The sequence below is a fragment of the Bactrocera neohumeralis genome, chromosome 3 (genome assembly GCF_024586455.1).
Source record: "Bactrocera neohumeralis isolate Rockhampton chromosome 3, APGP_CSIRO_Bneo_wtdbg2-racon-allhic-juicebox.fasta_v2, whole genome shotgun sequence".
NCBI lineage: Eukaryota > Metazoa > Arthropoda > Insecta > Diptera > Tephritidae > Bactrocera > Bactrocera neohumeralis.
In genome coordinates, this window is record NC_065920.1 from 72,183,887 (window position 1) to 72,200,490 (window position 16,604).

A 16,604-nucleotide genomic window follows, 5' to 3' on the forward strand; every position below is an offset into this window, starting at 1 on the left:
TCAATTTTGTGAAAGTTAAAAACAAAAAATAAAATAAAAATTTTAATTTATGTATGTATTGCTTTCATAAGCCAAAATATGCGACTATTCGAGGTTTGAATGTTTATATATTAAATTTTTTTTTTAATTTATATGGAGCTATGATAGCCTCTTTTGTTTAATTGAATTAGAAAGACACAAAATCGTGTCACATAAGACTAAGCATGCGCATGATTTTTCGAAAAATTGGCATTTTTTAAACGAAAGTAACAAAATGCTGTACAAAAATATTGAGATATTGATTGATTTGTTGTTGATAGAATCGCAAATATTTTGAGAAATAAATTTTCATAGTCCCATGCACAAACGCCATAAACTACCGCACTTCCAAAATTGTATTTTCATTAATATTTTGTAAATGTTGCAGTAAAAAATATATTCCTGCCACGTTATACAGTTATTATACTACTATTTGGCATGAGACTTGATTGCAAGCCATATATGTATGTATACGTATTACTAGTATTTTCACTAACTTAGCATAAACGCGTTCAACACGAAGCTTTTTCGTGTATATTTGCCAGCAATTACATGGAAAATTTACAGTTAGTTTTTACTACAAACTTTGCATATTTTTTTTAAGTTATAACTAATGTGTGTGCCTTTTTGTATTTACATTGACAACAGAAGCTAACTGAGAAATATGCTATACGTACACACATAGAATTTCGGTTAAATTAAATTAAAAAAAAAATATTTTCAAACTGAGCATGTTGTATAAATATTGCATTATCTGTACGCCATAATTGGAAAAAGTTTTCAAAATGAACATTTTCTATAAAATAAAACTGCACGCTAACAACTGCATATACCATACATACACACATACGAAACACACACAAAATGGTGCTATATAAAATTATGCGAGTTAAATGTAAACAGAACATTAAAAATACACTACTATAATATAAAACTTAAAAAGCACATGTCTTCAACAGAAACTAAAATGTTGTTGTAGGCGTTAGTGCTGCAGCACAGCGTTTTTCCACCGAGCGGGTCCAGTATGTGCGCGTCTCGCGATTTACTCTAAACTTATTATGCGCTAACTAATGCTAAATGTATAAAAGCAAGGGGATAATGCCTTAAAGGGCATTGCACTCGTGTACACACTGACCCGTCGGCTTGTTGGCCTAATCCTAACCAGCTTTCTGTGTTTGCTTGGCACGCTGCAGCGCTTCGAATGCCTCGCATTCCTTCTTCTCTTTGGCTTTGTTGCGGCGCTCATATTCGATGCGATGTGAAATAATGCGCTCGACAATGAGTTCAGTTGTCATTGAGTTTTGCGAGTCGATGAGCGTGAAGATGCCACGTGTCTTTGGTACAGCATAAGGATCGATTTTGCCATCTTCGAACGCAATCGGTGTCTGGCCGTGGCACACGACGTCGATTTTGAAATGATCGAGCAGATCTTCGGTGACACAGTAGGGCGCACCGATAACCACCTCGTTGACGTACTGTGAAGAGAAAAATTTTATATTATTAACAGTGTTGCAAATAATGTATCAAAAAATAATAAATAATCAAGATTAAGTTACAATTTTATATAATTTAATGCAAATAAAAATCTTTTATAAAAAAAATCTTCCGAAAATCTTAATTAAAAATAAAATTTAAGTTTATAATCTCAAATACCGGATTGACAAAAATATAATTCCAAATAACCGAGTAAAAAGTTTTAATCCCAAAAATCGATTTAAAAAAATATTTTGCAACTCCGAAAATCATTATCATAAATAATTTTTAATTCCAAATACGGGGTTGAAAACTAAGCAATATATTAATTACAAAAGCCGGAATGAAAAAAATAATAATAATAATACAAAATTTTGGAAAAAATGAAAAATAAATTTTTAATCACAAACAAAAAACAAATATTTCGAAATTCTTAATTAAAAATAATTTTAAAGTTTATAATCTCAAATACCGAATTTAAAAAATAATAATCCCAAATATCAGAGTGAAAAAATGTTAATCCCAAAAATCGGTTTAAAAAATTATTTTGCAATCTCTAAAATCACTATTATAAATAATTTTGAAATTTTTAATTCCGAATACCGGATTGAAAACTAAGAAGAAAATAAATACCAAACACCGGAATGAAAAGTAAAAAAATTATAATCAAAAAATTCGGAAAAAAATTAAAAATAAGTTTTTAATCCCAAACAGCGGATTGAAAAAAATTAAAAATTAAAAATATTTTTTTTTAGAATTGGCATTTTTTTGCGTTTGAACATGATTTTCTACCTTTTTAGTTATCTTTCGAACAGAAAAGTTTTTTTTTAATAAAATATTAACATAGTTTAGAAATTTTTTTTATTTATTTGCTTTAACATTTAATTCCAACTTTTAATTTAAAAATATTTTTTTTTAATTATTATTCTTCTAATTTTTAAATTAGATTAGGGGTAGTCAGAACTTTCAAAAAATATATACTTTTTATTTTTGTAATTATTTAAAATAGTAATTTTTTCAAATCTTTGGCTATACAATTATGTTACCTACATAAATCTGAAAAATACTTTCTTAATCTTTATCCAAGGTATTTGAGATTAAATATTAAAATTTCACTTATAACTTCTTTTCAATCCCAACATCTTGAAATAAAAATTTTAAAATTCCCGAAATCACAATTTAAAATTCAAAATTTAATTTTTGATCTCAAAACCGGAAATAAAAATTGGAAATTTATTATTTAATCCAAAATTTTTGAAGTAAAAATATTGAACAAAAAAAAAAACAATTTTCACTTTTCCAGCTTACCTTACACGCCAGCACACTGAGCACGCGTTCATGCAAATTCATAATGGGATAATTGCTACCCTTATACGAATTCACCACGGGATCTGTATGCAGGCCAACAATCAAGTAATCACCCAATTCCCTGGCCTTCTCCAAGAAATCTAAATGGCCCACGTGAAAGAGATCGAAAGCGCCAGCCACATACACCTGTGCAAGCAAACAAAAGAGAGTTATATCAAAACTTTTTCCTTCCCTTGTTGCAAATACAGTTAAACTGCCATAACTCGAATTTCTATAACACGAAGTTCTTGATAACTCGAATTCTTGAATTGGCAAAAGAAGTCAAATTTATTACAAATTTGATTCCATAATTTTAAGTCACTCTAACTTGAAGTTTATTTGTGGATTATGCTGATTCGAGTTAGGGAAGTTCAAATATGTATTTACAAAATATATAATTTCAATTTGCTTTTTTTTCATTAATTGTATTTCATTAGCACACGCTTCTACTTACAATTTTGTCATTCGGCTTTGGTGGCTTGCCATCGCTGAACTGTATGATCTTCTGTGTTGTTGGCAAAAATTGACTGCAGCCGGTCCACGGACTTTTCGCTGACGAGTCTTGTCCCATATTAGATGAACCTGATGATAATTTCATTTTTTGTACTTTTTTAGTTAAGTCTGTTGTTTTTTTTTATTAATTTATATGCACAAAATTTGTAATGAATGCACAAAATTTCATAAATTTCAATTTGACGTTCAATTTCAATTGCGGTTGTTTTGTTTTTTAGTACAGAGAGCACATAGCGTTGATAGTTGATAGCAGTTTCAAAGAGAGTGAAAGAGAGCGATACGCATGGAATGAATTACGAGTACCATGCAATTGGCATTGCATATTTTTAGGCGTTTTGTTATTGTTTATTACAAAGTTAATTTACAAGTGTTTAGCAAATTTTTTAGTGCAATAGCAGTTAGGGTTTTAGTAATTAGCAAATTACGAGTGATTTGATTGATTTTTTCGATAGCATGGTCATTTCAGATAGATTTTTAGGTTTTTTGTTTTGCAAATTTCGTTTGACATGTACATAGAAATAAAAGAAAAAAGAGAAAAGAGGATAAACAAAGTGGACAAACGAAAGAAACAAACATGCGAGAGAGAACATGTGAAAATTTTGAAAATTTTTACGCTGATATCAGATTTAAAAATGCAAAAACATGCGAAATAATAAATAATGATGTCAATACATGTATGTAGGTTTGTTGTGGTCTGTTTGAACGATTAGTTTCGGTAATCAATGTGTATTATTTAATCTCTTTGAAAACAGAGCTGAGAACGTTTGTTAAAATGTATGAAAATTATTGAAATGTGGTTGTGTGACTTTCATTATTATGAAAACGTGAAATTTCAATTAAATTCAACTTATTATACTACTAAAAAAAAACACAAAAATAAAGTAAGCACGAGGCAATAAAAATTATGTAAAAATATATATTCATAAAAAATTATTGTTGTAGTATATATAAAGCAATTTTATATAAAACTAATGATATACGATTTTTTTTTTAGCCAAGAAAGTAAAAACGTTTATCAACATACGCTTAAAAAATCAAAAATAAATCTTACTTTAATTTGAAAGCAAAATATAAAAAAACTCAATTTATCGATAAACAAAAATGAACGTAAATATGTGTATGTATTAGAAGCCCCATGATATTAGCACTTATGATATTAATAAATAATAATTTGCTGTTGCAAAACTAAAACAACTGTTACCTTCTTTCTCTATGGCATATTCGGCAGAGCCTTGATGGAAGTGATTGCGTGTCAATAATAACATACGTCCGACTAAATCCGTCGTCGAAACACCGGCAGTGCGACGTACTTCTCTGTAAGAAGCAAGGAAAATGCGAATATTTAATAACAATTCAAATTGAAAATCAATATTTCAATTAAGTATGTACATACTTGTAGCGGTTGGCAGACTTCACAAGGTGGTATGTGTCCACGCCTTCTGCGGTCATAGTGATGTCATCTGTGAACATGAAAAATAATTAAAAATTTCATATTTTCAGTTTCTTGTTTGTCATGTTCGGATATGTTGGACAAGTACTCACCGCCATGCACACAGAAATCACAATTGTATTCGTCGAGCACTTCGAGTGTTGTCACATAGGGCGCACCGAGCACCACCTCATCCACCCACTTGATGCCCTTGACCATTTTGACGCGCTCCTCCTCCGTAAATACGGGTGGTCCTTTATGTTTTGTGATCTCCTCATCGGTGTGTATGCCAACGATGACTTTATCGCCAAGCGCTTTGGCTTGTCGCAGGGAATTGGCATGGCCGAAATGCACCATATCATAGCTGCAAGGGAAGAAGAAGACAGTTGAATTCATTAGTAGGCATTCCAGTTCATATAAAGTGTGTATAAGCGCATTATGACAATAATGATGACGCTAATTTGAATATTATGCCGGCTTAGTTGCCATAACACAAACATACGTTCTGTAATAATTATAGGTTACGTGTACCACCATTTCATTTTTTTGTATGCATATCGAACACGTCACATCCATTAAGATAAAAAAAAAGTGTTTTCAACCTTCCTGTAATCAATCATTCAGTTTTCATTACTAAGCAATACAAAGATACGAGTATTTTATAGAGTTGCACAAAAAAATCAAACAACTTTTTAAAGTTAACGCAAAGATTTGCAACTCAAACGCGGAGTTCCTCGAAAAAATTCTGTTTAATCGGGCTAAAATCGTTAACGTTGGTAGGTTGACTTCTTGCGTGTAGATAAGGAAGCACTACTTCAAAAAAAAAAAAAAACCACACAAAGTCAATTAAATAGCAACCAACAAGTTTTCTCTGAGTCAGGCAATTTTTTACGATATATTGTACATTACCATTCAATGTTGACTTTTTAATTAGCAACTCAAGATAAATATAACGTATGAAACATGTTTCCGCTAAAAAGTAAACAAGGTAGAAATTACTTGATATACCTCTTGATAAATTAAACTAAATTTAAGCTTTAATGAATGATAATTAATGTTTTTAGGCTAGTTTTCAACTAGCGCATGACTATTTAGCAGTAATGAGTGCTTAACTATACCGGCAATATCGTGATTTTTCTTTGCAGCATAATGTAACTAACATTAGACATGAATTCAAGGATTCTTGCACAAATTAAACAGTTTTATAATCAAAACGTAAAAACTTCTTTAAAATTAAAAAAAAAAGAAATAAAACATAAATCAAACAACTTTGACAGCTAGGCAACAGCTGTTAAAGCGGCGAAAAAAATCGTGCAGCACCTGCTCACAGGTTCTTAAATTACAATTAAATATTTTTTTTGTTATACTTATTGTAAATTTTCCTAGCGCAAATCACGCTTTTTTTGTAATGCAATTTACACTGAAAGCTTGATAATGGCAATACAGCGTTATCAACCGACTTTGTAACTAACCGACGCCTAGTACGGATGTGCACTTGCAGATATCCCAATTGGAACTAGCTAATGACAATATGAAAATGTATTATGTAATGTATTGTATTGTATTATGTAAATAAATTTAATATAATTAATTTATGCGACAGGAGGCTTTTAATTTCAATATTAGCTGTTAGGCAACACAGGTATGTTCGCACACAGCAAAAGCTGTAAAAAATATACTTTGAAGATTTGCTAGTAGAACAGCTGTGTTTTCACACAACAAAAGTTCCAAAAAAAAATGTTTAAGTTAAAAGTCGTGTTTTTAATCAAAATCATATTTAAGTAGTAGCATTTTTTGTTAATTAAATATATTATAATTATAGTTTATCGTACTACATTTTTATCGATTTTAAGTAAAAACTCAATTTTTTTATTAAAATCATATTATACCTACACATACACATACACATACATACATATTGTGTTATAATCGTAGATGTTATAATTTTCAAATTAATTTGTTTCTATTTGCTCATCTTTTCTACAAATAACTATGGCTAGCTAAAATAAGTTCTGTGGCAAATTCAGGGTTGACCGCCTCACATAATGCAATATTTGTCATTACAGTTAATGAACTTCGCACAATTTTCTGTTAATTGCTTATGTTAATAAAAAGAGCCAAAACTTTAAATAAACTAAAAATAGCAAAAACAAAAAACAATAATAAACAGAGCAGCCAATATGCATACGCACATGCATACATACGCATATTTCACTTTGCAGCAATTCTAGCAAAAAATCACGGAATAAATTTGCCGCCAAATGTCGAGGTAAACAGCACACTCTACTATCAACACATTCATGCATATATATACATATGTACATATGAACACATTGGTACGTGTGCACATCACATCAAACACATACACACATACGTAGTTTCCCCTCCTGTCAAGTCATAATCAAACTCATCGTTCCATCATGCCAATCTCTTGGTCAGTGGGCCGTTTCTTGCCCCCACATCACGCCGCGCACACCGCAAACACAATAATTCAGCCGACTCAGCTGTTGACACGATTGTACTTTGTACCCGATCATATGTTGCAGTTAACGAGTTTTTCAATGTCTATTTTGTTGTTTTACCGCATTGATGGGTGTGTGCGAATACACACAAGTGAAAGACCGACCACCAGACAAATTATGGAAAAAATGCGAAGATAAAACAAAACAATGCGCATGGATGTGTGATTTACAGGTATGTATGTACATACATATGTATGTATATATGAACATATCAGCACAAGTTACGTTTTTATTGCTTGTTTTTAATCATTCGGTTGGTAGCGCGTTTAACGAATTGTTGGCGTGCCAACGTAGCTGTTTTTTTTCGAAATAATTATAAATATACAAATGCATGTTTGTTTTAAAAATGTATATCGTTCTTTCTTTGCGAAGTGTCTAAAGCAAATAAATTTTTAAATTGTATGTGCAGATGTATTCAGATGACGTGTTTTCAGTAAATGTAAAATATGTATTTTTAGCTTTAAAATGTCTTGTGTTTTTCTAATTATTATAATTATATGTACATATGTATAATAGTATATAGCTTACGATTTAAGTAACTTCTGGTGCCTCGAATATAATACTATTTTCAAAAAAATTTATATATTACACAATTTAAAAATCGATTTTTTTTTTGTTTTTTGATATTTTGAAAATTGAAAATATTAAAAAAAAAATCTTCAAAATTGTTTTTCTACATTATTTTATAAAGATTTTTTTGTATGTGGCAAGACCTTTTTTATCTCATCTTCCGTTTACATCGTATCTGTGTGTAATTTTTGCATTTTTGGTGTAAAAATTGTGCTGAGAATTTTGGGCTTTTTAATTCTTTCTTCTCTTTAACAAAAAGAGTAAAAAAAAGTCTTACAGAAAGTAGCAAAGAATTCTCTTTGGATGCCGGTAGTACTACTTATCATACGTCGAAAGTAAATGAAAGCAGCGCCAACGCCATTGTCAGCCAGATGGTCGGCAAACGCTGCAGTTACCAAATGACCACTTCATAATTAAATTTTTTACTTCTAAATTAAACACATGCATACGCACATGCATTTTGCAAACGAATAAATATTATTGATTAACGATATCAGACGTCGCAGTGTTTTTTCGTCATAGCTCCAATTTTTTGCTTACTCATAACAATGACATATCATTTAAGAACTTTGATGGTCAATCCATTTGTCAAATTGTGACAGCCGGCATAAATTTTTTTCACAGAAAATGTGGCTTTTATCATTATATGATTGTGTGGTTATTAAATTTCGAAGGCCTGAGCACTTACCGGAAAACTACCAAATGGTGTTTAAGAACAGTATTTTTCCAGTGAGTTCAAGAAATTAAGAAAAGCAAAGGTATTAAAAACCAATTAAAAAGATGAAAAATACATATGTATGTATGTACATGCCATGTGCCATTTGCTTCGTCTAGCCTAATTCGCATAATTAAAAAAAAATGACACTTTTCTATATGGGGCGCTTGATAAACGCTTGTAGTTACATATATACCGTAAAGTATTGCACTTTTTAATATTTGAAAAGCTGTTAAAACATATGAAAGTATTACGCCAATATATTTATAGCAAACAAATAATCAAAATAATTGGCACAAATATAAAAAATTTCGCATAAATTTCAATATGTTTAAAAGGCGTTTATCTTAGAACACGAAAAACAAATGAATATTAAGATCACTGCCACAGGTGTCTGTGCATAATTAGACTTTTAACAAACACTTGCACACGTTTTACTAAAAATAATGATATTTTAACATTTAAGAGTAAAGTAAACAACGAAATAACTCTAGAATGTTGAATGAAATTAAAAGTACATTACATATAAAAAAAATCGTTTTAAATTTTAGTTTTTATTTAGGTGATTTATTTTGAACAATTTTGAATACACTTGATCTGTAGCCGATCTCCAGGAACACTTCCGAAAATATTCGGAAAATTTCGGTCAAAATTTTAAGTTTTGAAAAAATGAAGCCGTCCAAAATATATGTATATATGTATATTTTTTTTTTTGTTGAAAAAAATTACACTTAAAAAAAATCGACATTTTTATCAAAAATTTAATTCTTCGAATATTACCAGCTAAATATACATATGTATCTAAGAAGGTCGTATGAAAAAGATAAACAACATTTCGAAACATTCATTAGAGATTACTACAAAATTTGGTAGTTTAATTAGTCGGTTAATTTTTACAATATCAAATAGATTAGATAAACAAATTTTTATGAACACTGATATGTTTGAAGAACATATGAGCACTTTTTTTATCACTACTTTTGTTTTAACAAAAAAAATTATTTGAAATAAATTTATTGCCAAAAAATTGGAAATATTAAAACTTGAAAATTTAATTTTCAATCCCGAAATCAGAATTAAAACCACTACTTTAGAGTATTCAATATAATGGCACTGTGGGAGCTTTAGTTCCAAATAGTAGAACATGAAGTATAAAGGGCGAAAAATATACAAGTTCAAAAACATTTTTTTATTATTATTATAAACTTGGGGTTAATTAACATTTCTTTTTCAGTCCAATATTTGGGATTAAAAATTAATTCTCAATTCCTTCACTCGGTACTTGGAAATAGAAGATTGAAAACATGATAACACAAAGTGAAATTCAAAAACAATAAAACTTGTTAAATTATTAAATAATTTATTTTTCTATGCGCTATTTGTGATTAAAAATTAAGTTTAAATATTGCAATCTGATATTTGAAATTAATAAGGCTTTTGGGAATTAAAAAATAAAAAATTTATCTAAATGATAATTTAATTATATTTTTTTAATATTATTTTCAACCCTGATTGATATTAACTATTTTCGAAAATCAAGAAGTAACTTTATTAACAGTTATCTAAATAAAATTTATTTTTATTAAAAAAAAAAAGTCTTAAAAAACATTAGCGAATTAATGAGTCAGCTGTAGCGACTAAAAACTATCGAGTATTACAGCACAAGCGATCACAAACACAAGTTCAATGTTTTCGCTTTCAGCGATTTCCTCAATAAAATATGTAAATATTGCGCAAAATCAGCACTTTTTACATCGAACGCAATGTCTTACTAATGATTACCAAGTATTACGTATGTTAATTATTATCAAATAAATAATTTATTAGTTGCCACCTATAGTAAATCAAATAAGTTCGAGAATGAATCCGTAAAAGAAATACAATTATAGCAATTCAAGATCCACAATGTAGTGCGCGCAATGGGACCGCCGGAAAGCAGATCGGCACAAGAGACAAGCCAAGCAAACCTTTGCTCCCGGAGATTACATAGCGTCTTCAACCAGCGTGCGCTGCGACACTCGTATAATCACAATGCTTCTTCGCGAGCTACTTGTACTTAGTATAGCTTACGGCCTCTTTAGTTGTTGGGCGAAATATACTACATGTTAGCTTATCAAATGTGCTGGCATTATTTTTTGAATGATTGTATTTGAGCATGTACATACATGTGTATGTATGTTTGTCGCTATCGCATAATGCCATTAGCCTGATGGCTAAGGCTATAAACCCCACACTCACTACACTTGTATAGTGCCTCCTTCACAATATGCATGTGTAGATGTGTATGCTATATATGTATTAAATTGGAGCAAGGGACCGAGATTAAGCTGACACATATCAACATACATTACGTGAACATACATACATACATATGTACATAGATGAGTATACATATGCAATTTTTAATCAATTGAAGGTGTTACGTCAATGGTGGGCCGTATGTGATTGGAGGAAAGAACATCAGGCGACTTTCTGTAGAATTTGGAATCCACCGTTATCAGCAGTAAAAGTATTATTGTCACTTTATTAGTTAATTCTATGTGCATACATACATATATAAATACATACTACGTATGCATGCATGTGCGTACTCTACTCTTTAGCGTTTGCAAGCATTTTGCACGCTTGAAAATGGGAATCACTGAACGAATTGATGACCCTTTGCTTTGACGATAAAGATAACTCAGCGATTCATTTTAATTATTATTGCTTCCTAATATTTTTTAAAGAGTGCGTAGTAAACGCGGAATACCGGAAGTGGCAGCAGGCATGTCTCATTTTATCAATTAAACAATCAGCTTTCTAGCTAAATCTATTTTTGTACATTTTTCAAATATTTTGTTAAGGTGAACGGCCACGCAGTTAGCGTACTATTCAATGGATCTTAGGGGCTGATAAGACATGCTGCTAAATCGTGCTCAAAACTCTTTATGATGTTTATAACATCATGTGTATGCAACTGAATCTACATAAGAGGGGGAAACGAACGAAAAACATTTGTTTTCAATTTTGTTTTGTTGAACGAGAACCGAAGTGAACTTCCGTTGCGACAAAAAAATGCAACCCCACACAAATAAAAATGCTTCCATACAAGTATTTGATTTTGATGAATATATGCTATAGATTTCCGATCTGAATAATTTATTCAGAGATGGATGTGTGCAAAACTTCAAATCAATATCTCAAAAACTGAGGCACTAAATCAACTCAACTCATCACAAAGATCATTTATCTATTTATAAGTATGTATATTTTTATTGGATCTTCATTTTCTTTATTTCCTTCTGGGTGTTACAAACTTTACGGGTATAAAAATTTCTGTGAAATTTTCATTAATATTATTATTGTTACATTATTTCACGTGCATCCATGTGTGTATATGTATACTTACATATGTAATACGTATAACTTCGGAAAACTATGTTTTTTTCACTTGCTGGAACCATATTTTCTGCTTTATGTGTTTGTCTAAAGAAATGTAAAGGTTTTCCTTCATTTTCATGACTATGCTTACAATATACAAATCGGATGGTAGCTCTTTCTTGACAGCCGTTTCATTATCACTTGAATATTATAATTTTCTAAGACAACATATTATGGCTATTTGTACACAAATATGCAAATACTGCATTTAAACAATATAATTATATTTAGTTGCTTCAATATTTTAAGTTACAAATGGCACGTGTGGGGGAAAGTGGAATGTTGCAATGCATTGTTCGATTGATAAACAATTTGAATGCCTTTTTTAGAAAATCAGGAAATTTTTTACAAGTGGGAAACAGTGCTAAAGTACATATGTATATACATATGTATATAAATACATATGTATGAATACGTATGTACATGCCGTCTTTAGTGTTATAGCATCATAAAAAATTCCCCAAATAATGTAGAGAAATATTTTAGGCAATACCATAGTGTGAGGTTAGCTTAAGAGACAAAGTGTCAAATCTTGCTTTTATTATTTTGTACACATTTAATTAAAACTTTCTTTTTGGTATTTTTTATTTAATTGCAAAAAATTTAAATTCTGTACTTGTTAAACTTAAATTTCGCTGCGAATTAAGCGACAAGAAGAATTACCTTAATCACATTCGCAGACATGCGCAAAACATACATACATACATAAATACTCAAGTGTGCAAAATTGTTGTACTAACGACGGATGGTATGATGTGGTGGTCAGGCAAATCACGTGATTTCTGCGTATCTATACAACTTTTAAAACGCGCCAAAACACAACAACAACAATAGTAATAACAAATGAATGAAATTGAATAAAGTCGCTTAAGATTCAAACTCAAACCAGTTCAACCAAAAAGCACACAAAAATATATAAGCGACAGAGGAAATGCGTACATAAATACATTTTTTGCGAGTAAGTATGAACAAGTGTGGAATATTTTCTACTTTTATGAGACTCTTGCATTCGCAAGGCACAGTAGAATTTGCGAAATGCAAAGAAAGTCATGACTTGACATTGAAGTCGCGCTCGTTAAGTCGCTTTAAACGAGAAATAATGAATACAATACGTTAAATAAGTAAAAATCATTTTAAAAATACAAATGAACTTTTCTTGTGGCATTTCACTCATCACGCCACAATGGAAAAATCACGCACAAAAGAGAAAAATATGTAAACCAATGATTAATAAGTAATATATTTGTAAAAAGTTACATACATGAATGCACATACATACATACATAAATATACATTTATTTATGCTTATGTGCATTGCAGTTATTTGTTTATGATGATTAAATTTCACGAAATTGTTGAGAACATACATACTTACTTCGCAGTTGGCTTGTTTTGTGAAGGTAAAGTTATTTTTTTGTTATCAAAAAAAACATAAAATACAATTTTTTGTAATCACGAAAATTTTAATTCAAAATAATTTTCACATTTATTATCCCAAATACCCCATTGTAAACTTAAAAATAAATGTTTAATACCAACAATCGGATTAAAAATAAAAATTATAATTCCAAAAAATTTTATTAAAAGATAAGAACAAATAATGTTTAAATGTTCCTAGAAATCCAAACAGGAATAAATAAAAATGAAAAAGTATGATATACATATTTAATCATAAATAACGAATTAATAATTATAAGAATTGTTATCCCAATTTTTATTTTTTCTGTGAAAAATAATATTTTTATTTCTTACTCCAAATTTTACATTAAAAGATATTTTATCAATTTTCATTTCCGATTTTGGGATAAAAGAAATTCAAATTTTAAAAAATAATTTGGGATTAATTTTTTTTAATTAAAAATTCGCAACTCTGATTATTATATTTTATACAAATGTATTTTCAAATATTGGGTAGTCGAAAAAGTCTTTTCGTATTTCTAATCAAACTTCAACTTATTTTTTTTATATTTATACATACATATATCGACCACTTTTTGCAATTGTTCCGCTAGAGACATTATTCCATTGGTGTAAAACTGCCATCAGTGTAAATCGAAATTTCCAGAACGGAAGCAAGCAAACCATTGTTGTGCTACATGAACTCCGTAAATTTCAATAATTTTATTGGTGGCTTGCGTGGCATTCTCCTCTTTTCAATACAAAAATTTTAAAATATAGCGAATTTCTTCATTATTTTCACTCATTTTTGAACAGTGTTACTTTTTTTCAACTTCCCCGAATTTAATTTTTTTGGTTAAATGAAACATAAAATCTCATCTCTCCGACACTAAATGGAGAAATACGACTGTCTATTGACAAAATACGAAAAACTTTTTCGGATACCCAATAATTTACCTTTAATAAAATATAATAAACTAAAACGTTTCCAAATATAGCGAGAATTTTAATATTGATAAATAATTTTTTTTGCAACATGTTTCCATTACAGCTCACTTTATGTAAAAAAAATATGTAACTTAACAAGTTGCTTTGCTAATTACCAATTAACATTTGCCATATTCATATTAGCTGCGAAGTGATTTCAATGCAATATACTGTATGTTTTAGCGTATAGGTAGAACCTGCGGAAAATTCCATACGAATAGCTATAGTAACATATGCAAATAATATTGAGTGATTGTGGGTAGCACATTGCATACATACATATGTATGTATATGTAATGACAGAGAATACATTAAATGCCTATTAATTAACATTAAAGACTCTCGGTCATTTTGCAAACGATGTTTACAATTTTTTATCATGCAATTTTTAATAACATATGAGTAAATGAGAAAAAGCGATAGTAATCAATATATACATCGGAAAATAATAATAATAATACATGGCAATCAAAACATGTTCTGCACTTTTAAAGAAAATGAAAACACGTTAAAGATAGAGTCTTTGGCGGCATATTTCGCTTATCATGTCAAGCCGGAACTGTCCTACTCTTATCAATAGCATAGCGGAACTACATATGTATATGTATGCGTATACATATGTATGTATTTGTGGACACACAAATAAACATGCCTATGCACCAAGTTTGCAGCCAAGTGAGTAACGCCGCTAATTGAATGACTGACTATCGTAAATGGCTACTTTGCGAATGGCTGACATTTCAATTTTTCGTTGTAGGTTTTTCAATAACATTCGAGTATCTTGTGCATTTTGCCACAATGCAAAATTTGTGCTTGCATCAATGTCAAGGGCATATACATATGTATGTAGTAGGCATGCACAAGCGACTACCTTCTGACCATGAAAATAATGCTCTTTATCATTTATCGTGGCCATGTGTTCAAAACACGGAACGTCTAAGCAAACTTCTGCGAGGATGCATCATAGCCATAGCTCAAAACAAAATACATATTTATTGTGTGTTTGGTTTTTTATCGAACTATTTCACAAAAGCTGTGCAAATTTAATATTGCTGTTCCAAACTTTTCATTGAATAATGACGCAACATTATATAATATTAGGTGTGAAATCAAAATTTTAGTAGCAAATATTTTAATATATCAATGACTTCGTGGTATATTGTATACATATTTCCTAAAGGTTTCTCAAACATAAGGGAAATTGTAAAATGACTCACCATCCATCACACCAGACGCGTACTTCTTTTTTCTCAACTGATTGTTGGTCAGTAGTTTGTTGCTGCTGATCTTGACTTTGTCGATTGTTATTACTAAGGCCGGTCGCCACCTGGGCGTTGCTGGTTTCATTGCTCAGCGGTTGGTTCACTTTTTCACTCATTTTATCTGCTTTCTTTTTTTCAACGAATGCGTGACAGCTGCTTTAAACACTAATTGATTTTATTGCGTTCAGTAAAAAATTTTCTTCAGATTGTAAAATTGTATAATACTTTTATGTTAATAATTTTCAATATATCGAATTTTTCTTCACGCCTACTTCAATTGTTTGTCGTATCGATACTACTTAACAATTTTTATTTATAAACACTTGCACAACGTTGTACGAGTATTAAAAAACACATCCGAACAACTCAAGAACTTAACAAGAATTATTTATGTTCCTCTATTTCTATTTTATATATAATATGCCAGCACGCGCAATGGATTTTATGACCACTCGCAGTACAATTTATTTCAATTTATACAGCTGTCACAACTTTAGCGAAAAATCACACTGGCGCAGCAACAAAAACTAGACAGTGATGTACTAAAAGGTAGTAGGAAAAGAGAGTGATAAAATTTTAACTCTGCATTACAGCTGACTTTGATTGATAAGCATTGCCATATTGTTAGAGCAATGAGTTTATGGGAAACAAGTTGAAAGGTAGAAAAGTTGCAAAAATTTACCAATATAAGTAATCTTTATGTTATTTTGATACCGTTATATGTTATATAAAATGGAAACAAAATCAATTGGTATTTCAAACTTACAAAATAAAAGATAATACGAAGTCTTTTAATAATAATTTTCTATGTGATGCACTATTAATTGCACTATACTTGCTTTCTCCATTATTATTATTATTTATTTATCTGTTGATAAAAACACCAACATTTAAACCAAAGCTAAGCAATATAGACAGCAAAAATTGTTTGTGGACCCCATCAGCCA

General features: G+C 30.1%; 1 protein-coding gene and 1 long non-coding RNA gene across 3 annotated transcripts; one reads left to right on the plus strand and one right to left on the minus strand.

Annotated features, from left to right (window-relative positions):
• LOC126752176 (ethanolamine-phosphate cytidylyltransferase) lies at positions 1-16,134 on the minus strand. 2 transcript variants are annotated; one of them, XM_050462787.1, is made up of 7 exons: positions 15,613-16,134; positions 4,894-5,144; positions 4,745-4,811; positions 4,553-4,665; positions 3,293-3,459; positions 2,800-2,985; positions 1-1,493 (listed from the first exon to the last, which is right to left on the minus strand). In XM_050462787.1, the coding sequence occupies exons 1-7, from the start codon at positions 15,771-15,773 to the stop codon at positions 1,176-1,178; spliced, it is 1,263 nt and encodes a 420-aa protein (XP_050318744.1). In that variant the 5' UTR covers positions 15,774-16,134; the 3' UTR covers positions 1-1,175. The 2 variants fall into 2 exon arrangements, with proteins under 2 accessions (XP_050318744.1, XP_050318745.1); XM_050462788.1 differs by having other exon boundaries at positions 3,293-3,420; positions 15,613-16,132.
• On the plus strand, positions 5,294-6,380 carry LOC126752201 (uncharacterized). The gene is made up of 2 exons (XR_007665972.1): positions 5,294-5,556; positions 5,926-6,380. It is a non-coding gene; the product is annotated as an uncharacterized LOC126752201 (long non-coding RNA).
• Positions 16,135-16,604: the final 470 nt, after the last annotated feature.